At 40.7% G+C, this 23,015-nt stretch overlaps 1 protein-coding gene across 31 annotated transcripts in view; it reads left to right on the forward strand.

Annotated features, from left to right (window-relative positions):
• CD44 (CD44 molecule (Indian blood group)) overlaps positions 1-22,716 on the forward strand; it is a 91,625-nt gene extending 68,909 nt beyond the window's left edge. For 19 of the 31 annotated variants that reach the window (XM_021925905.2, XM_031653419.1, XM_021925917.2 and 16 more), the window contains 6 exons: positions 1,132-1,221; positions 2,409-2,612; positions 6,037-6,099; positions 10,477-10,548; positions 12,841-12,919; positions 19,471-22,716. In XM_021925905.2, the coding sequence (XP_021781597.1) occupies positions 1,132-1,221; positions 2,409-2,612; positions 6,037-6,099; positions 10,477-10,548; positions 12,841-12,919; positions 19,471-19,675 (713 nt within the window). In that variant the 3' untranslated portion in view covers positions 19,676-22,716. The remainder of the gene's footprint in view (positions 1-1,131; positions 1,222-2,408; positions 2,613-6,036; positions 6,100-10,476; positions 10,549-12,840; positions 12,920-19,470) is intronic. The other 12 variants (XM_003910038.4, XM_031653422.1, XM_031653415.1 and 9 more) reach the window with 4 other exon arrangements.
• Positions 22,717-23,015: the final 299 nt, after the last annotated feature.

Raw genomic sequence — 23,015 nt, forward strand, 5'->3', positions numbered from 1 at the left:
TCTTTGAAGAATACAAAAGAAATCTAGAATTAAGAAGGTCCCATTTTATTGCTTGCCACACACAATGGGCAGAGTCCTTCATATGAGCCCTTTAGGCAAAGGAAAAAAATCAGCAAGCATGTATTGATTGTCAGCAATGTAAATAGCACAGCGTTAAGCATCAAAGGAGATGCAAATAAGCCTATGAATGGCCCTTGCCAAAGAAGGACTTTTATTTCCATTTTATGTCACTGTTGGCTTTTGTTCTGACATTGGGCTTGGGATTTGGTGACTGTCTCTCTCCTGGGTTGTAATATTTGTTTGGTGGTGGGCATGGCTTATGGGTGTGCTTTATGAAGTTTTTGTACCTGCAACTCAGAGGTCAGTACCTTTCTTGAAAGAACACAAAAATAAACTTGAAACAGTCCAAGTGATTTTAGATATGGGCAATGGTTCAACCTCAAATTGGTATATGTCACTGAGGGCCCTGTGTTTGCCCAGGCAAGCGTTTCCTTGGTGCAGTGATGAGAATCCCTATACACAGGTGAAATTAAAAAAAAAAAAAACAACTTAATAATGGAGTAAAATGGTAACTTTAATTTGATGACCTTTACAAGGTAGCTAAGTATTTCCTTGTATAAATTTGATCTGTGTTACTCGAGTAGGCTATTCTAGATAGGCTTCTTTTTCTTTTGTGGTTACAAGTAGACTGCAGGCTATCATAGTGTTCATTTTCCCTACAGTCACATGTCTTAACACACAGTTAGGTGCTCTTGATTACTGATAGGAGCATTGGGATTCAAATATTCTTTTTTCCATGTCTCTGTGTTCTCTGGTTTTCCTGAGTGACTGGGAGCAATGCTACAATTGCGCCAGGACAATCCAGGGTAGGCAAAGTTTTGGCTCATTCTTCACCTTGCCACATTACCTTTGATGATTATACTGAGAAATAAAGGATTTTTGGAACCAACTAGGGGCAAAATAGAATTCTGTATATTTCTATCAATCAGAGGAGAATGGTGTGCACAAACCTTGGTCTTCCTGTGCACCTATCCATCTGACTCTACTCTAGCCAGATCTTCCCTGCTAGCAGATAACAGGATTTGTACCATAGCTTCAAATTAACACTGGATTCATCCCTCATTGAAACAGAGCAGAGTAATTCTCAGAGCTTCTCTACATCACATGAAGGCTTGGAAGAAGATAAAGACCATCCAACAACTTCTACTCTGACATCAAGCAGTAAGAATTATAAAATCTAGTTGGCTTCAGCTATTGATAAGAATCAATCAATTATGGGTACTTTTGCAGTGTCTTTGGTGGAGGTGCATCGATTAGCTGCTGTTACGCTGTTACTTTTAATCAAAAGGTGCATCTGGTGGTGGTTTTCTGATTTTCCTGTTTTATATACTCTTTGAACATTAAGTGGAAACTACATTTCTTAGTCTTAAAGGTTGGATTTCTTTCACTCTAGGGTTAGTGCTTTGTTTTAACCATAATGGATTGCTTATATATGATTGATTTTATTTATTTATTTTTGTTAACTTGAGATCTTTCTAACTTTTTTATGTGGGCGTTTAAATTTAGTGCTATAAATTTCTCTCTTACTACTGCCTTAGCTGTGTCCCAGAGATTTTGGTATGTTGTATCTTTGTTCTTACTAGTTTCAAAGAACTTCTTGATTTCTGCATTAATGTTATCATTTACCCAAAAGTCATTCAGGAGCAGGTTATTCAATTTCCATGTAATTATATGGTTTTGAGTGAGTTTCTTAGTCTTGATTTCAAATTTGATTGTGCTGTGGTCCAAGAAACTGTTTATTATTTCAGTTCTTTTGCATTATAATTTATAATTGGCATAAATGTCTGATTATATCACTTTATATTCCTCACAATAATATTATTTTGCCTTTTGTCCTCTGGACCTACATGGTGCTGATGACTAAAAAGCAGTCCCTTCTGGAAAAGAAAAGAATAATTAATTTAGTAGCCTCGGGCCCTTGAAACCATGCATTTGCTATTCTAATTGCAAGCAGCAAAATTTTATCTTTCAATCCAATGGTATGTTCCCTCCACTTCATCAAAGATGAATCCAATTGAGAAAGAACTCAAGATTATCTATGACCTCAGCTGACTTCAAGGTCACAGTTTTAGTGACATAGCCTTACCTAATAACCCAAGCAGATGTTGCAACAAATGCCAATTCTGGGTATTAAGATCACCAAAATCTCTTCTGTTGAGTGATGTCCAAGTGGTGTCTATTGCAAAATATTTATTCTGTTCAATAGTGTGACAGACTTCACTCTATTGCTCCCTATTTATGGATAACAAGTGGAAAGCTTTTGCAGCAGTTGTGTGTTCTGGAGACAAGCACATGGTGGGTGGTAATCTTACAAATATGGGTTCATCACTGATTCCACCTCCACACAGATAGGAATGATGTCACAGGTGGAAGAAGAGACCCAAATCATTCTGAAGGCTCAACCACTTTACTAGAAGGTTATACCTCTCATTACCCAGACACGAAGGAAAGCAGGACCTTCATCCCAGTGACCTCAGCTAAGACTGGGTCCTTTGGAGTTACTGAAGTTACTGTTGGAGATTCCAACTCTAATGTCAATCACTCCTTATCAGGTAATTTGGCATTTATTATCTAGTTTGCTTTCTCTATACAGAGAAACAGTATACAGTTTCATATTACAGAGGACATTTTCTGTGTTGTCTGGAATTGGACTAGTTTGTGATATAGAAATGTCTTTCATTATTGGTTATCAATTCTAGTGCAAATAAACTTGGGTATACTTTAGATAAAAGAATACTTCCTTTTGCCAGTGTTTTTTCCATTTGTGTGTGTTTGTGTGTGTGTGTGTGTGTGTGTTTGTGTGTACAACTTGGCTGTTATGATGGAATTGCTTTCTTTGTCTTATCTTGTGATATATGAAGTTGAACCACATGAAACTGATATTTTTGCAGGTCAAAATAGTCGAATTTTAGCAATTCCATTTAATTTGACTAATATATGCTACTTATTTGGTAAGGTTTTATCCTACAGGTGAATAATTTCTATATACTAGTATCTTTGCTCTGAAATTATTATCTGGTTTTGGTGATAGATTGATCAGTTTTACTTTTGGTGTTGGATAAACCTCTTCTAGTTCTGATGCATACTTAAAATGTTCATGATTTAATCTAGTATTAATGAATAGGGACCACTTCTCTGATTGTAATAGTGAAGAGAGGACTGAAGATAATTTATTCAATTAAGTTTGACATGAACCTAGAGTAAGTCTTTTTTTTTCCTCAAATAAGTAGTCATCTCTGCTTCTGCTTTTCTTTGCTTCTCCATTTGTATTAAGAAATTAACACTGAAGAAAGGGGAACTGGAAAACACCCACTTTAGTGAAGAAATAAAAAACAGATTCTGTCTTCCTAGTACTAGTTTTTCAATTGCTTTGTAACACAGTCACTAAGGCATATTCAAGATTAGAGACTTTAGATATATAATTTTGGAGCAGAGATCTTCTCTCCTCCCCCTAAAAAGAAAAATAAGAATTTATATATATATATATATATATATATTTTTTTTTTTTTTTTTTTTTTTTTTTTTTGAGATGGAGTTTTGCTCTTGTTGCCCAGGCTGGAGTCCAGTGGTGCGATCTTGGCTCACCGCAACCTTCGCCTCCTGAGTTCAAGCAATTCTTCTGCCTCAGCCTCCATGAGAATCCAATATGTAAAACAGATGAGAGTTGCGAGGCAGGGACAGAAAATTCAGAATGCCACACGCTAGGCCTCAGTTCTCTGGGTGGCCTACCCCAGAGCTTCAAGAAAAACAGTTTAAGAAAATGCTAACTTCAGCAATATTGGCAAGACAAAGCCCCTTACACTCCTTAGTTCTTTATTCAGCATTGTTCTGCTCTCACTTATTAAAATTTCCAAGTACCATTGTCAGTATTCTTCAGAAAATCTTACAGTGCTGTCTCATTGCTCTTGGCAAAAGAAAGCCTGTTGTGCAACCTAATGAATTTATTTATTTATTTATTTTTTGGAGACAGAGTCTTGCCCTGTCACCCAGGCTGTAGTACAGTGGCGCGACCTCGGCTTACTGCAACCTCCGCCTCCCAAGTTCAAGCAATTCTCTTGCCTCAGCCTCCTGAGTAGCAGGGATTACAGATGTGTGCCACCATGCCTGGCTAACTTTTTTTATTTTTAGTAGAAATGAGGTTTCACCATGTTAGCCAGGCTGGTCTCAAACTCCTGACCTCAAGTGATCCACCTGCCTCAGCCTCCCAAAGTGCTGGGATTACAGATGTGAGTCACCGCGCCCAGCCATGAATTTAAATTTTAAATGGCAATTTTAATAGTCACAGTACCCTAGAAGGCTTATAGCCTAATGTTAGTATATCAAATGCTTTTTACAAGACTGATATTCACAGACACTGATTCCTTCTAATTTCCACAGTGGTAAGGAGAGATTTTCCATGATTCTCCATGGATTAGACAATTAAGTCACCCAATTCTCATCCTTGGTTTTCTTCAAAAATACTCACCCATATAAATCTCATTTATGTCCATACATTTTTCTCAGTCTTTAGGCTTAATGTTAAGAACTAAAGCATTTGTTGAAGCAAGCGGATCACTTGAGGTCAGGAGTCTGAGACTAGCCAGGCCAACATGGTGAAACCCCGTCTCTACTAAAAATACAAAAAATTAGCCAGGCATGGTGGCAGATGCCTGTAGTCTCAACCAGTCAGGAGACTAAGGCATGAGAATCACTTGAACCCAGGAATTGGAGGTTGCAGTGAGCCAAAATCATGCCACCACACTCCAGCCTGGGCGACAGAACGAGGCTCTGTTCCCCAAAAAAGAACTAAAGCATTTAGAATCATAGTGGCAGTGGTGGTGGTGGTGATGGTGATGGTGATGGTGATAATGATGGTGATGGGATGGTGACGGTAATGGTGATTTTGGTAGTGGGAGTATTGGTGTGGCATTTCAGCAAGTGTTGTTTTCATTTGTTTTAACCATCAGCCAAGGAACAAAGCAATCTGTCTCTTCAACATAATTACACAGGTGACTAAGTGTTACCCACTTCCACCTTCTCTAATCAAGGAAATGGTGATGATCAGGTTACTATAGACTCCTTATAAGGTGCCTTCATAATGGATAACTGCAGCCATTTTATGTAAGCATTGTCCTGTGGTCAAAAAAAAAAAAAAGATTCTAGTATATTTTTGAAAAATGGGGGTGGGGGAGGGAGTTTTAATATGCTGCATTCAAGATTTGACCTGTGGATTTAGATTTTAGCAATTAATGAGGTTGACTTAATCTAAAGCTTTCTGGTGATAGATGTTTGAGAAGTTAGGATTATATTAATTCGTCATGTTGAAACCACAGATTTAACTTTTAAAAATATTATTTTAAACTTATTATAATACCCATATTCCAATACACATTATTCATGTTAGCTATCATCTCACCATTTCCTTTTTTACTTATTTTTAATTTTTTTTTGAAAATAAGTAGTTGACTTTTCTCTTTGAATCTTTACATCATTCAATCCCAAGATTCCTTATTGCATACTAATTTCCTGCCGCCAAGAAATCTGTTGCATGCCCTAAGCCAGCGTACGCCCATTTCCAGTGATTACATTTCTCATAATCCAATTCATATTGTCCTTATTTAAAATATACAATGTCTAGTCTCAACCTCAGACCTGCAAAGGTATCACAATATTTTTGTTAGCATGTTCCTTACCACAGTTCTTGGATTTCTACCAAAACCAAGTTTCTACAAAACTTCCTGTGGTCATCCTTCTTAGCCTTTGCTGCCCTAGTTTCCTTAATTCTGATTAAAGCTCTAGCTCATTTATCCGTGGATTAAGCAATGAACAGTAATTAATATTATGCACCCATTCAAGGCTGTTTTGCCATCATTTTTTGGAATACCTTAAAAAGACTAAACTTTGGGATAGGCTGTATAGGAATGCAAATGTAAGGAAATGCAGACGGGAGTGTAAGTGAAAACATGCAGTACTGACCTTCCTGATTGCTCATTACAGGAGACCAAGATGCATTCTACCCCAGTGGGGGGTCCCATACCACTCATGGATCTGAATCAGCTGGTGAGTTCAAAACCGCTTCAGTCATGTACTGTTATAATCGTTGAGCCTGACGATGACGATTAATGAAGTATGAGTCAGTGTCTCCAGAGAAGTGGTTCTCAAACCTTCTTAGCATACATCACAATTACAGGGAGGGCTTATTAAATCACAGCGCTGGACCCCACCCTTAAGGCTCCTGATTCAGTAGGTCAGGGGTGGAGCCCAAGCATTTGCATTTCTAATCAGATCCCTGGTAATGCTGACACTGCTGGGACAGGGATTGCACTTTGAGAACTACTGCTCTGGAGAAAAGCCTTGCACTGAAAACCTCAGGAAGAATTCAGGCAGTGTCCCAATTTAACATTGCACTACACCAGAGTGAGTAAGAGCATGAGTTTTGTAGCAAAAATGGCCTGAGAACGATTCCAGCTCTCTACATATTAACTGAGCAAGATGCTTTAAAGGGTCTGAGACAAAATTTCTCAAGTAATAAACTTAGAATAATAATAATTGTCACAGGACATTGTTTCAAAGACTAAACGATAGAATACATGCAAAGCATTTAGCATCATCCTGGCACATGATATCATCACTGGTATTTGTTGGGAATTTGCTGTGTGCCAACAGTATCTTTCTAAACACTTTACATGTATTAAGTTGGGCCAAATGGAACTGCCATTATTGTAGGTCAAGAACAGGTCAGTATCAGCGAGGCGCAGTGGCTCACACCTGTAATCCCAGCACTTTGGGAGGCCGAGGCGGGTGGATCACGAGCTCAGGAGTTCGAGACCAGCCTGACCAACATGGTGAAACCCTGTCTCTACTAAAAATACAAAAATTAGCCGGGTGTGGTGGCACGCACCTATAATCCCAGCTACTCGGGAGGCTGAGGCGGGAGAATTGCTTGGACCTGGAAAGCAGAGGTTGCAGCGAGTCAAGATCGCACTGCTGCACTCCAGTCTGGGTGACAGAGCAACACTCTGCCTCAAAAAAAAAAAGAAAAAGAAAAAGAAAAAGAAAAGAAAAGTTGATATCAGCAAATGTATAGAGTTTATCTAGTATGAACTCATTCAGTCATCCTACAAACTCTGTGACATAGGTAAGTACTGTTATTATCCCCATGTTACAGATGAGGAAACTAAGGCTCAGAGGGGGTAAGTCACTTGTCAGAGTTGACAGGGCCAGGGAGTGACAGAGCCACCTTTCAAGCCTGGAGGGTCTCATATTACTTCTCATAGCACACTCTGGAGAAAGCATTCCATAATGACCATAATTACTGCCAGGCGTGAATTCTTAAATAGACTCCTGTTTGTTGTGATTTAGATCACATCCCTGCAAACCTTACCCCAGACTGCAAAAGTCTGGCATGAGGTAGGTTTACTAATGACTTCTACTGCTGGGCTACTGGGAGGTTCTGCCAGTGCTGCTTTACTGTGGTCTCCCTGAACATCATAAATCCAGGTACCCCATGTAAATGATTTAAGCCGTATCAATTACTGCCTTCCCTTTTTATGCCCAAGTTTGAGTGAGGCTCACCAACAGGTTTAAATGTTTACACATTGAAAACAAATATGAAGATGGATATTTACATGGTGGCTTCCACAATAACTCTCTATGGAGGAGCACTAGGAGGTAGGGATTCATTAGAGATGCCTCTGAATTAGAGACAGAAGTCACAGGTTCACTGGGGACCTTAGGCAGGGCACTTAACCTTGTCCAGACTCAGTTTCCTTGTTAGGAAAAAGGAGATCAGATCATCTGCCTCAGTTGCTTCCTAGAGTTCTTGTGAGGAAGACTGGGTACCAGAAGTGTGAAAGTACTCTGAAACAGTGGGGAGTTGTTAAGGGGCATGATCTCTAAAACCAAGAGACCCCAGCCACTCTGTAAGTGTGATTCTTTAACCATCAGTGCAGACATCACCTAGGAACTTGTTGGAAATGCAGAATCCCTGGCCAACCCAGACCTACTGAATCAGGATCTGCATTTTAACTATACTCTCCCACCCAGGTGGTTTACACGCACATTAAAGTTTGGCGACTTAGACTGTGCTAGACTGGTTTTCTCACCATTAAAACCAATTGAACGATCTCTGTGCACATGTCTCAGATTACATGTCATCTCCCAACAGGAATATCAAGTGCTCCTCTCTGTGGAACTTGCTATTGTGGCCAGTCCTACCCTGGCTGGAATCCATCCTCTGTGGCTTTTGCTTGAAGTGAGAATCAGGCGGACAGGAGCCAGTCTCTTTTGTTTGGCTTCTGAGCAGGTGTCTATTGTTCAAACAGGAGGTTTCCTCTTGTTGCACACACACCCAGATCTTTTCTTGCTGGGCGCACTTCTTTTTTTTTTTTGAAAATGAAAATAAAGAGATTATGATCCATTAATGGCCTCTTTTTTAAATATCAAAGGCTTATGTGAGTCAGAAAAAATAAAATAAAATAACAGTGAGAGTGACTATACCTCCTGGGGAGTTTTCAAGGCCAAAGATCTTTAGTTTAAGTGGCCAATGTCCCATGACTTGGGCAGGTGAAAACCTGCCAACCACCAAGGACACTGGAAAGCATGTAGGGAAAGGGCCTTGGATTGTTTTGGAGGTTTGTAAAGTCAGAGGCCGCTGTCAACATAGGATGGGGGATGTTGAAACACCTAGATGTCTGGTAGGAACTTGTTTTGCTCCCTTTTAAGCTTTAACAAAAGCATCAAATTGCATAAACAAGAGCTATCATGTCCCCATATAACCATCGTAATCAAGATTTCATTGTGCACAGCCTAAAGTTTGGCTCCATGAGGAAAGCTCTCATTTAAGACCCCACCATCTTCATCCATTGATCAGCCTTCAGGATTCTACAATGGGCTTCCCTTTGGTAGGAAAAAAAGTTCATTTTGGTGGGACACTTTCACATTTTGTTTTGAAGCAATGGAGGAAGAATTTTTTAAAATCTATGAACCTTTCATTTTGATGAGTCTCTTCACAAGATGTCTTAGAAGTTTCTTTTTGAAAAAAATTATTTATTTATTTATTTATTTATTATTTTTATTTTTAATAGGGACAGGATCTCCCTATGTTTCCCAGGCTGGTCTCAAACTCCTGGGCTCAAGTGATCCTCCTGTCTCCACCTCCCAAAGTGCTGGGATTACAGGTGTGAGCCACCGTGCCCAGCTTCTTAGAAGTTTCTTTTAGAACCATTGTGCCTCCCTCATTTGGATAGGCCTCCATTTCTGACTTGAGGATTGTCTGTCTTGTGATGCTTCCTCCCAGTTTAAGGCATTTTGTTCATTTCCTTATTTTGCTTTTTAGCAGTAGAAAATGTTGATTCTTCTAACAAGGTGTGTTTCAGTAATATATTAGCAGGGACTCTAATAGGGTGATTTTTCATAGTCAGAAAGGGTCACTGCTGCCAAACTCCTTATTTATTTATTTATTTAGAGATGGCGTCTCGCTCTGTCATCAGGCTGGAGTGCAGTGGCACAATCTCAGCTCACTGCAATCTCTGCCTCCCGAGTTCAGGCAATTCCCCTGCCTCAGCCTCCCAAGTAGCTGGGACTACAGGTGCCCGCCACCACGCCTGGCTAATTTTTGTATTTTTAGTAGAGACAGGGTTTAACTGTGTTGGCCAGGCTGGTCTCTATCTCTTGACCTCGTGATCGACTCGCTTCGGTCTCCCAAAGTTCTGGGATTACAGGTGTGAGCAAACTCCTTATTTTATAGCGTTTATGTTGGCTCCTATGATGCTATTGGATGGGATTTTCAGGTTCCCTTTGGGCTTTCTGGAGTGTGTGAGTCCCCTGGGGGTCTTGTTAAAATGAAGATTCTGATTTGGTAGCTTTGAGATGAGGCGTAAGATTCTGCGTGTCTAGCGATCTCCTCAGGTATGCCTGTCCTGACGGTCCGAGAGCCACACTTTGAGTAGCAAGGTCCTAAATTAAAAATAGAAATAACAACCACACACAACTACCAATACCATGTACTTCTTTAAATGTCTGTAAAATTATGATGAACAGGATTCTATTATCACCATCTTACGAGTGCGAAAAGAGAGACTTGGAGAAGGTAAATTGACCCATTACACATGGCTAGTTAGCAAGAGACAGCGGTGAGACTCAAATCCAGGGTTATCCAGCTCTAGACCCCAAAGTCCTGAACACTGTACAACACTGCTGCGGAGAATTCTCATGTTCCTTGATACAAAATAACATTACCAAGCCTTAGCCTTAATCAAACCAGGGTGGCGAGGGGGGATATCTTTTGTGTAATGCTTTATAAACATCTGCAGCTTGAATCCATAAATGGCTTCTCAGTGATTAAGAATGTGGAGAGCTGCCCTTTCTGCAGCTCCACAAGGAACTCATGGTTACTCATTGCAAACTTTGGTTGAGAGATGTTGTTTTTCCCCTTAGGACACTCACATGGGAGTCAAGAAGGTGGGGCAAACACAACCTCTGGTCCTGTAAGGACACCCCAAATTCCAGGTGAGTTTCCAACTGTGAGGCAGAAAAACACGCTGAAAGTAGCTTTCTCAGAATGTCCCAGCAAGGAAGAAGAGACCCGTTTGAAAGTGCATTCTCTGCAATGCCCAACATATGAATCTGATTGCTCCTCTTTACAAGTTAAAGGATGAGTGAGAGTACTGCAGCCTCTTGGTAGGAAAAGATGGAATAGTCTTCTCTTCCTGGGTTCTGCAAACTAGCTGAGCTCATACGCAGATCTGTCCCTGGCCTGTCCCAGAGAAGTGTCATGTTAGTTACTAAAGCTTCCTTCCTAAGTGAATGATCGCCAAGAGGACCCCATGTCATTCCTAGGTCCTTTCTATCCCAATCCAATTTTCCCTTATTTCTGGGGTCCAAGGTGAAGCATGTAATTTTCCTCTTACAATTACAGACAGGGAGGAGCTACAAGAGCATTTATGTTAGATGGAGTGAAAACTTTCTTTTGGTTCCCCAACTAATTTTTTTTGGTCGAGGGACCGCCTGCTGATGTAGACAGAATAAACTTTTCAGAAAGTATGACGTGCAGTGAGGAGGCTGGGACACCTGGTTCTCCTGAGCATCAAGACAAGGAATTTGTTGCAAATTCTTTATTTGACTTGGAATCAAAATTGATTTGTCAAGGAGAATTACTAAAGGGAATCATCTCCTAAGGTTGTAAATCACCTTTTTAATTCTCTACTCTTCAGAGGTCTCCAAACTGAGTCTCCCTTGGGGAAAGAGAAGAATGTGTCTTGCACCTTTCTCCTTTGTCCCAGCTTGCCTAAGCACACCTGAAGACAGACCAGACAGAGAGAGGGGTGGGCTGCCCTGGGGGAGAGCGGAGGGGAAGCCTTAGCTGTCATCAGGCAGCAAGATTCTTCCCAGTTCCAGGGATAGTGCAGGTGGGACATCTCAGGCTGGAGACCAGGGCCACTGTGGGCAGGAGTAGACAGGAAGAACAGAAATGGGGCCCTCCTGTCAGTCTCCTCCACTTCTGACTCTACCTCCCTCTCCAAACTCATCTAAACCAGGAAAAGGTGAGGCAAAGGTAGTGCTGAGCAGGAAATCAGAGGTAAACCAAGATTTCCAAGAAGAAAACAGATGATGAGACTTTCCATGTCTCTTCTTTCTCAAGCCCTGGTTCATGGCACACATATACAACCCACTTTGCAACTGAATTTAGGAGAGTTGTCAAGTCATATTTTAGTCCTACAAGAGCCTGATTTCAAAATGTGTAGAATATTAATCCACAAGTGATATGTAATTATTGAAGACATTTGAAAAAATACAACTAGATAAAATAATGGAAATATAAATCACTTATTATCGATCTCACCATCCAGAAATACCACGGTTACCATTTTAATATACGTCTTTTATTTTATTTTATTTTATTTTATTTTATTTTATTTTATTTTTATTTTTTGAGATGGAAATCTTGCTCTTGTCACCAGGGCTGGAATGTAGTGGCACCACTGCCTACTGCAACCTCCGCTTCCTGAGTTCAAGCGATTCTCCTGCCTCAGCCTCCTGAGTAGCTGAGAATACAGCATGCCACCACGCCCACCTAATTTTTGTAATTTTAGAGATGGGGTTTCTCCATGTTGGTCAGGCTGGTCTCGAACTCCTGACCTCATGATTCACCCACCTCAGCCTCCCAAAGTGCTGGAATTACAGGCGTGAGCCAGCGCGCCTGGCCTTTCCTGTCATTTTAAAATGTAAAATATATACCAAAATGTGATTATGCCTTACATGGTGTTTAGCAAACATTGCCTACTGGTTAACCATGGCTTCCATGTCATTGAATATTTCCTCCTTGTATTGTAGTGCGTAATGCAATAGATGTACCCTAATTTATTTAACCAATCCTTTATTGTCTCCATTTTTGTTTTTTAATACAGTGTAAGGTGGATAGGTTGGTGCTCTTATACAGGAAAAAATGTTCCTTTCAAAAGAAGACTACATTTCCTTTTATCTGTTTAATAATATTATACCAAAGGCATCTACAAGATTCAACAAGTCATCCTGTCCTTTTTTAGAAACATAGTTCTCCTGAAGGGACTTAAAAATCCTGACTGATGATAAAAGATTAAAGCAAGAAGGCTGTTGGACAAATACTTATAGCAAATTGCTCTTCCAGAATTACCTGCCTATTGGCTGGACCTGTTGACCAGATCCCCCCCTGCAGCACTGACTGTGGTGCTTGTTTGAACTAGGTCAATTATAAAGTGCATTTTTGTTTTTACAAAGTGTGTCTCTGAAGCTCATACATGTCATTTAATTTACTCACACCAGAATGGCTGATCATCTTGGCATCCCTCTTGGCCTTGGCTTTGATTCTTGCAGTTTGCATTGCAGTCAACAGTCGAAGAAGGTAAGGGGCTGTCCTGGGGGCCTTCACCTTGGAAAGGGCATCATTTAAACTTGGGCTTTATATCCTTGCTGCTCAGAGTGTAGTCCCTGGAACCAGCAGCCTGGGCACGCTGGGAGTTTGTTGGAAATACACAATCTCAAACCCAACCCCAGACCTCCTATGGCAGAGTCTGCATCCTAACAAGATTCCAGCGATTCATGTGCATGGTGCAGCTTAAGACATTTTTCTCTGCCCCGGTTTTTAAAGACAGGAGACACCTGTGATTGTTTGGCTCATCACTTTTAAGTAGTGGTTGAATGCCTTGTGATTTTACATGTTTTTTAGGGTTAAACCTCATGCAGACTCTATCTGATAAAAGTTATGAAGTATCTCACCAGGAAGGCATACAAAAGTATATACTCATTCATTGATTTGTGAAATATTGATTAAATACATTCACGATGCACAAATATTGTATAAAGATTCAGTGATTCATCATCCCCTGTAGCCTCTCTGAGGTCCAGGGAATGTTTAAGAACTTTTACCAGAAGGAGGTATTGGCCTTGTGCTTTTGTTTGTTGTTTGCTGTTTGTAATGATATCATTTTTTATTTCTGGGAACTGTAGTTGAAGAGATTCAGGTATACACACAATAGTAATTCTAGCAACAGAGGAAATGAACTTTAACAGGGGCATAAATCTAAATTTATAAAAGTATAAATCTAAATTTCTTACCCAAGACACTTTAAAGATACATTATTTTATCTCCGGGACATAATTCATAGGAATATTAAATCTTTTGTAAATGTCCTTTTAGATGGTTTCTCATAAGGTAAAAGAACCTTATTTCCAAGTAGGGCCACATTTATTGTGTCCCCAGATCACCTCACAGGGCAGAAAAATGCCCCTCAGTCTGGGAGAAGACCTAGAGAGAATTATGGACTCCTTACTGGCTTTTGGAAAGCAACCAACAGCTAATTCCAACACCATGGGCAGCCCATACAGTCTCTAATTATCTGAGAAAATCAAATGATGCTGTTATATAATTATGCTGGTACAAGTTAATAAAAGTGCCATATTACAGTTAAATAGCTATGTTGCTATCTATACCATTCAGGGCATAATTTTAAAAAGTAGTTATGATAGCTGATTGTATAAGGAACAAAACTGAGAGAAAAAATCTAAAAGGCTGCCTATGATTGAATGGAAAGATTTTTTTTTTAGTTGAATTTAAATAATGTGACTTGGGGGAGTCTTTACAAAGAGTCTTTATACTTCCCTTCAGCTTCCTTGTTTTTCCTTGGATTACTTTTGCTCAATTAAATATGAATTTCCTATTGTGTGCAATCAGCCCTTTATTGCCAAGCCCTAGCATGCACCACTTTTGCTCACATACACAGTCCATAAGCTTTGCACATGTCACCATAGAAACGCTGGCACGGATGCTGTCAACATTCAGGGAGATCTCAGAGAAGCATCTCAGCTGTCCCCAAGAGCAGCTGGAGTCCATACATTGGAGCTGGGTATCTCCCCCATCGTCTGTGTCTTGTCAGCAGCAGACAGCAGAGAAGGGGCCTCACTCCTGCCCTCTCCCTCCTCCCAAGACCACAGTCACGCTGGTAACCGGCAAACAGGGACACACAGGGTCCAGCACAGCGAGTATCTCACCAGGAAAGTAGCTGCTTGGACGCCATAGATCACTATGTCCTGATTTGATAATTGAAAACAGATTTGCCACACAGCTAAAGGGTGGTTAACAGCTGCACAGGCCCCTTAATGGGCTCTGTGATTCTGAAGCTGTCAACCCATTTCTAATCCCCTTCAAAGGCTGGGGCTTTTCTGCTTTGAGTGTCACATTTAAGAGAAAGAGATACAGAATCCTATTTTCATCAGAGAAAGGTTGGTTGAAAATGGGGCCTCCAATGAGTGTTCATTTATTCAGCAAACATCTTTTGAGTGGCTCCTGTGACTACCAGCCCTGGCAAGGAGAAAGAGAAGGTAAAAAACAAAAAGAGTACCATCCCTTTTTTAAAAGAATCTTGAGGTTTAGTGGCAGTATTGGCCTCTTGAATTTGAATTGGCTAATATTTATTGAGAACATTCCCTGTGCCAGACACTGTTATATAAATTATGGTTAAAAGACAAAAGTGGAAAATCATTAATCTCTGAAGTTGACATACAAGGATGGCTCATGGGCTTGCATGATGAAGTGATCTGTGAGTCACGTTGTCTTAAAGATGCTGGCTTGGGGGTTCTATTACTTCTTTAGCTTTTTCCACTGTTGCCATCATCCACAACAGCTTTCCTTGCTGTTCCTCATGTCACCTGACTCCTTGAATTACAGCTCTCCACGGGAAATCATGCTTTATTCCCTCTCCGTGAGAGCACATAATTATTTTAGGAGTCAACTGGGTTGATAGATACTGGGTGAGGCTCCAGAGAAGATTTTCCTTTAAAGAATGTATCTGGGCCAGGTGCAGTGGCTTACGCAATGGCTTACACCAGGTGCAGTGGCTCACTTTGGGAGGCCGAGGCAGTGGATTACTTGAGCCTAGGAGTTCAAGACCAGCCCGGGCAACATGGTGAAACACCGTCTCTACAAAAAAGACAAAAATTAGCTGAGCGTAATGGCGCATGCCTGTGGTCTCAGCTACTTGGGAGGTTGAGGTGGAAGAATCGCTTGAGCCCCAGGAGGTAGAGGCAGCAGTGAGCCACGATAGTGCCACTACAGCCTGGGCAACAGAGTGAGACCCTGTCTCAAACAAACAAACAAACAAAAACCCATCTGAATTGTCTGAAGAGGAGAAAAAAACATGAGGACTTTACTATGCACTGCTTGTACATAAAAACTGTTCACCAGCCTTCACTTTAATGGGAATAATCGTGTTTTCTACAAACCCCAGCAGGCAGTCACCCATACTCCAATCAGTAGGTCTTCTCTATGCATCGCCATAATTTAGAAATATTTTCATTCTCTTATGCTCCACAGGAGCTCCCGTAATCTGAGCTCACCCAACTTCCTCCTGCTGTCTAGAACAGTGCTATGCAATAGAACTTTCTGTGATGATGGAAATGTTCTATATCCCCACTGTCCAATATATAACTACTAGCCAATTGTGGCTACTGAGCACTTGAACTGTGGCTAGTTTGACAGAAGAAGTGAATTTTTAATTTCATTTCATTGTAATTAGTTTAAATTCAAATAGCCACATGTGGCTGGTGGCTACTATATTGGATGGCACAGCTCTAAAACAGTGCAAAATAAATCCCTAAATATCTTTAAGGATTGTCAGGTAGAAGAGTCATGAGATCAGTTGCCAAGTTACCCACCTAAATCTTTTGAGATAAATTCTGCCATGCCATAAAACTATGTTACCTGGCGTCTAAACCCCAGCCAGCCTGCCCTCCCTTTCCTGGTGAGGTCCCAGTCTGCCTCCTTCACACACTGTGTGATTGCTGTGTGCTCAGCTAATGCCTGAGATTTAAGGGAAGAGGAGAAAAAGGTAAGACACAGATCCACGAGGATCTCTGATCTTCAGAGTCAGAAAATCCAAGCTGTGGCTGGGCACAGTGGCTCACACGTGTAATCCCAGCACTTTGGGAGGCCGAGGCAGGCAGATCACTTGAAGTCAGGAGTTTGAGACCAGCGTGGCCAACATGGAGAAATCCTATCTCTACTAAAAATACAAAAAGTAGCCAGGTGTGGTGGCGGGTGCCTGTAATCCCAGCTACTCGGGTGGCTGAGGCAGGAGAATTGCTTGAACCCAGGAGGTGGAGGTTGCAGTGAGCCGAGATGGTGCCATTGCACCCCAGCCTGGTTGATGAAGTGAGACTTTATAAAACAAACAAAAAAACAGAAAATCCAAGCTGTGATTCTTGCAGTGCCATAACTAGCTGTGAATTTGGACAATACCCTTGACTTCTTGGACTTGGTGTCCAGTTCATATAATGAAGAAGCTGGGCTAGCTCATCTCTGAAGCTCCTTCAGGTCTAGTGCTCCTTCTTAAATTCTTATAACTAAGAAGAACTTAAAAATTAGAATTTGTCTTTTAAAAGTACTTATTAGATGCCTAGAGCACTGAATATTGGAATGAGTTATTTATGAGAATCATCCTACCCTCCTGAGAGTACTCAGACAGATAGAAACACATAAATCCAAAGGGAAATGCTGGCCAGCCAAAACCTAAGCACAATATTCCTGTGTTCTATAGGTCAAATGTTATCCACCGTCAAGATCAGCTTCGTTTAGATTAACAAAATTAATCCCCACCCACTCCCATGCACAGACACATTTTTTATGCTCATAAATCACTTTCCCACAATATTTCATTCCATCCCTCAACCACCCATTGGTTAGGCAAATGGGAATGACTTTAACTAGACAACTTTCCTCCAAAGAACACAGGGACCAGAGAATTGGAAGTAACACGAGCAGCATTCTACCTTGAGCCTTTTAAATCCTCTTCATAGTAAATAATAACGAGGTAGGTGGAGGAAGCCAGGAGAAACAAACAAAATTCATTTCATATGGCTTTTGTTATATTAACAATTATAGACAGCACTTGAAAGCTTATTGTGCTCCAGATACTGTTTTAAGTGTTATCCCAAACCTTAGTTTCCTTACCCCGCATAAAAGCAAGAACAACAATTATTTCCTCATCCTTCATAAGAGCAAGAATAATAACAATAGACTCATTTATTTAGTGACAGTCTCTGTTTCAAGGGCTTTTCACAATCCTATGATATTGCTACTCTTAATAACCTAGTATTATTGATGCAAAACTGAGGCTCGGAGAGGTTAAATGAGTTGCCCCAGGTCACACAGCAGTAAGTTCTCAAAACCAGGCCTTCCAAACCCCTTTTCTTTTCTTTCTTTCTTTTTTTTTCTTTTTCTTTTTCTTTTTTTTTTTTTTTTTTTTTTTTTGAGATGGAGTCTTACTGTGTCACCCACCTGCACCTGGCCTCCAAGGCCCTTTTTTTGACCATGCATCCTGCTGGACTCCATCTGTATTCCTGGTTCCCATGAATCTGTTTCACGGTTCAAGCATCCTTCCCCCAACTCCTCATCAAGCCTCATGCCAGAGGAGACAGGATCTACCTCCTGTTGAGGAGGTATAATTTCTATTTCCCCAAACAAGAACTTAAAGTTTATGGCCTTGGCAGTCCTACAGGGAATGGTCCATGATCATGAATAATAGAGGCTTTGTCTCTATTACCCCAAATATCCAGAGGCAAAGTGAACAATTCTGACTTCATACTGTTTCCAAATCTCCAGAGGGCTGGCAGCATTGACAGAGCCAGGCAGAGTCCAGACTTTGGTCATAAAGGCCTGGATTTTAATATTGGCTCTGTCATTCTTACTCTCTATGTGACCTCGAGCAAGTTATTAAACCTCTTTTGGCCTCAGTTTCCATTGCTGTATTATGGGAACAATAGCTGCTTTGAAAGAGTCTTGTAAGAATTATAGAAAATTACATGTAAAGTGTCTGGCATTCAGGAGGTAATCTGCTTCCCTGCATCCCCATCTTGCTTGTAGTTGTGAAACTGTGCAACTTTGCTTCCTCTAAGCATAGTCTGACTTGTATATGTGTAGCAGTGATGTGTTACAGGAAAGAGGAAGCATTGTGTCAGGCTGGGTGGGGTGAAGCAATGGACAGTAACCAGGGAAAAGATCAAGGTCGTGCTCTTCCATGGCAATTTTCTTTTGCGTTTGAGTCTTAAGTCATGTTAAAGTAACGAGAATAATTCGTCTTATGTTATTAAACTTCCTATATCAGGGTTATATGGGGGGTAACCAATGTTAGGAAAACATCATGATGGCCTTACACCTCTAGAAAAATGTTTTATTCTTCTCAGCACATTCAGCAATAACGCTGACAAGGCCGACAAAGTGTTGACTGGGAGAGGAAGTTATCGGACTTTCTTGAATATACAAATCAGAATGATTTACAATCATCATGTTGATGGTTTATCTAAATCTGCAGAAACTGCGCACATGCTGAAAAGAGGCAAACATTTCCATTCTAAAGTATGATAGAAGGGGAATCAGAACTTGAGAGACAGACCAGGGTTTGAATCCTCTTTTCTTACTTGCTGAGTTACCTGGGGGAAGTTACTGAATTTTCTGATCCCCAAGGTTTCTTCTCTTGGAATAGGGGGATAATAATAATGTCGCCAGCTTCCTGGAGTTGTAGTTGCTGATTGGCAAACTTGACTGTGCAGAGAAGCCCCCTGAGGAGTTGTGAACCACAGATACTGGGCTCCAACCCTAGAGTTTTCTGATTCAGTAGGTTTGGGGTGGGGCTGAGAATTTGTATTTCTAACAGGTTTCAAGAGGATGCTCTTGCTGCTGGTCCAGGGACCTCGCTTTGAGGAGTGCTGGTTGTTAAGAGTCTGGTCATTAAGTGCTGGCTGTTAGTTGTTAAAGTAGAGAAGCCACCTAGTACAGTGCTTGGCACACACTAAAGCCATCATAAACCATAGTGATCCTCATGATGGTGCTCAGTGATGATGACGATCTGATGCCTGAGTCACTGCACTCTTTCTCATATGGTACATTTTTTAAATTATTAGGTGTGGGCAGAAGAAAAAGCTAGTGATCAACAGTGGCAATGGAGCTGTGGATGATAGAAAGCCAAGTGGACTCAATGGAGAGGCCAGCAAGTCTCAGGAAATGGTGCATTTGGTGAACAAGGAGCCATCAGAAACTCCAGACCAGTTTATGACAGCTGATGAGACAAGGAACCTGCAGAACGTGGACATGAAGATTGGGGTGTAACACCTACACCGTTATCTTGGAAAGAAACAACCATTGGAAACATAACCATTACAGGGAGCTGGGACACTTAACAGATGCAATGTGCTACTGATTGTTTCATTGGGAATCTTTTTTAGCAGAAAATTTTCACTCTTTTTGTTTTTTGTGTTTTGTTCTTTAAAGTCAGGTCCAATTTGTAAAAACAGCATTGCTCTCTGAAATTAAGGCCCAATTAATAATCAGCAAGAATTTGATTGTTCCAGTTCCCACGTGGAGGACTTTCATCCCTCAGGTGTGCTGTGGATGACTTCTAACAAATACATATTCCTGATTGCCAACCTTTCCCCCACCAGCTAAGGACATTCCCCAGGGCTAATAGGGCCTGGTCCCTGGGAGGAAATTTGAATGGGTCCATGTTGCCCTTCCAGTATCCTAATCCCTCGGCATTGATTTCCAGTGAGGTTGGAGGTTGTGGTGTACTAGTTACACATCTCCTTCAACAGACCCCCCTAGAAATTTTTCAGATGCTTCGGGGAGACACACAAAGGGTGAAGCTATTTATCTGTAGTAAACTATTTATCTGTGTTTTCAAAATATTAAACCCTGGAGGTCCTTTGATCAGTATAATTTTTTAAAGTTACTTTGTCAGAAGCACAAAAGGGTTTAAACTGATTCATAATAAACATCTGTACTTCTTCCATCTTCACTTTTTGTGCTGTGATTTTTCAGTTTCTAAACCAGCACTGTCTGGGTCCCTACAATGTATCAGGAAGAGCTGAGGATGGTAAGAAGACTCTTCTAAGTCTTCATCTCAGAGACCCTGAGTTCCCACTCAGACCCTCTCAGCCATATCTCATGGAAGATCAAGGAAGGCAGCACTGTTTAGTTTTTGACACTTTCCGAAGGTTTTCTGTCCTGTCCTGGAATCAGAGTTGGATGCTGAGGAGCTTCGGACTCTGTTATGGTTTAATGGCCAACTGTTCTCTCCTGTGAAAGGTTTTGCAAAGTCACGTTAGGTTTGCATGACTTGTTAACCCTGGGGCCCTATTTCATAGAGGCTGGCCCTATTAGTGATTTACAAAAACAATATGGAAGTGCCTTTTGATGTCTTATAATAGGAGAAGAAGCCAGTGGAAATGAAAGAGATTGGCAAGGGGGAAGGATGATGCAGTGTAGATCCTGTTTGACATTTTTATGGCTGTATTTGTAAACTTAAACTTTGACACATCAGTGTCTGCTCTTGATGCAGTTGCTATTTAGGTTGAGTTAAGTGCCTGGGGAGTCCCTCTAAAGGTTACAGGGATTCCCATCATTGGAATCTTATTACCAGATAGGCAAGTTTATGACCAAACAAGTGAGTACTGACTTTATCCTCTAATCCCATATTATCTCCCACTTGGCAAGTCCTTTGTGGCATTTATCCATCAAGCAGGGTGTCCGATTGGTCCTAGAACTTCCAAAGGCTGCTTGTAATAGAAGCCATTGCATCTATAAAGCAACAGCTCCTATTAAATGGTATCTCCTTTCTGAGGCTCCCACTAAAACTCATTTGTTACCTAAACTTATATGCTTAACGGGCAATGCTTCTCAGACCACAAAGCAGAAAGAAGAAGAAAAGCTCCCAACTAAATCAGGGCTGGGCTTAGAGTTGATCTGAAGAATATCTTTAAAGGAGAGATGCCAACTTTCTGCACTATTCCCAGCCTCTGCTCCTCCCTGTCTACCTCTCCCCTCCCTCCTTCCCTCCACTTTGCCCCATAATCTTCAAAAACTTCCCTTCTTTTCTGTGAACATCATTGGCCAGTTCCATATTCAGTGGTCTGGGTTTCTTTTTATTTTCAATTTGAAAGAAACTGGACATTAGGTCACTATGTGTGGTTCCTGCCACTAGTGTGCAAGTGCCCCTTGTTTTCCCAGAGATTTACTGGATCTGCCAGAGGCCCAGACAGGCTCACTCAAGCTCTTTAACCGAAATGCAACAAGTCACTCTGGGACAAGGTTCAAAATGGTTACACCAGCCTCTACCTGTCCCCCCAGGGAGAGAGGGGTAGTGATACAAGTCTCATAGCCAGAGATGGTTTTCCACCCCTTCTAGATATTCCCAACAAAGAGGCTGAGACAGGAGATTATTTTCAATTTTATTTTGGAATTAAATACTTTTTTCCTTTATTACTGTTGTAGTCCCTCACTTGGATATACCTCTGTTTTCACGATAGACATAAGAGAGATCTAGAGCTTCTATTCCTTGGCCATTGTCAGTGGAGAGCTGCCCAAGTCTTTACAAACCCTTGTAACATAAACATAGCCTGAAGTTTATGGAGTAAGATGTATTCTCACTCTCTTGATCTCAAGGGCATAACTCTGGAAGCACAGCTTGACTACATGTCATTTTTACCAATGATTTTCCAGGTGACCTGGGCTAAGTCATTAAACTGGGTCTTGTTTATAAAAGTAAAAGGCCAACATTTAGTTATTTTGCAAAGCAACCTAAGAGCTTAAGATGTAATTTTTCCTGCAGTTGTAAATCTTTTATGTCTCCTGAGGACTTCCCTTAAAATTAGCTCTGAGTGAAAAATCAAATGAGACAAAAGACATCTTCAAATCCATATTTCAAGCCTGGTAGAATTGGCTTTTCTAGCAGAACCTTTCAAAAAGTTTTATATTGAGATTCATAACAACACCAAGAATAGATTTTGTAACCAACATTCATTCAATACTGTTATATCAGGAGCAGGAGAGAGGAAACATTTGACTTATCTGGAAAAGCAAAATGTACTTAAGAACAAGAATAACATGGTCCATTTACCTTTATGTTATAGGTATGTCTTTGTGTAAATCATTTGTTTTGAGTTTTCAAAGAATAGCTCATTGTTCATTCTTGTACTGTACAAAGACCACTGTTATTGTTACTTTGACTTTTCAGAGCACACCCTTCCTCTGGTTTTTGTATATTTATTGATGGATCAATAATAATGAGGAAAGCATGATATGTATATTGCTGAGTTGAAAGCACTTATTGGAAAATATTAAAAGGCTAACATTAAAAGACTAAAGGAAACAGATTCAGAAGTCTCTAATTTAAAAGAATGGGAGGCTGAGAGGGACAGAACTATGCTTATCTGGCACTCTCTGGGTAATTTAGAGGAACAAAGTCAAAGGTATCTGAGGTGGCTGAAGCCTCACACTCATTTTATTTTTTAAAAAAGCAAAAACAAAATGGGTTTCTATCAACTTGAAAGTCTTCTTTTGGAGAAAATTTGGTTTTCTATGATTGACCTGTGGTTCACATGTTTCAAATTAAATGAGATATAGTAAAGTGTTCATTCTTTTAAAGCCAAGAACTACTCCTGGACTTCCAGTT

The sequence above is a fragment of the Papio anubis genome, chromosome 12 (genome assembly GCF_008728515.1).
Source record: "Papio anubis isolate 15944 chromosome 12, Panubis1.0, whole genome shotgun sequence".
Taxonomy (NCBI): domain Eukaryota; kingdom Metazoa; phylum Chordata; class Mammalia; order Primates; family Cercopithecidae; genus Papio; species Papio anubis.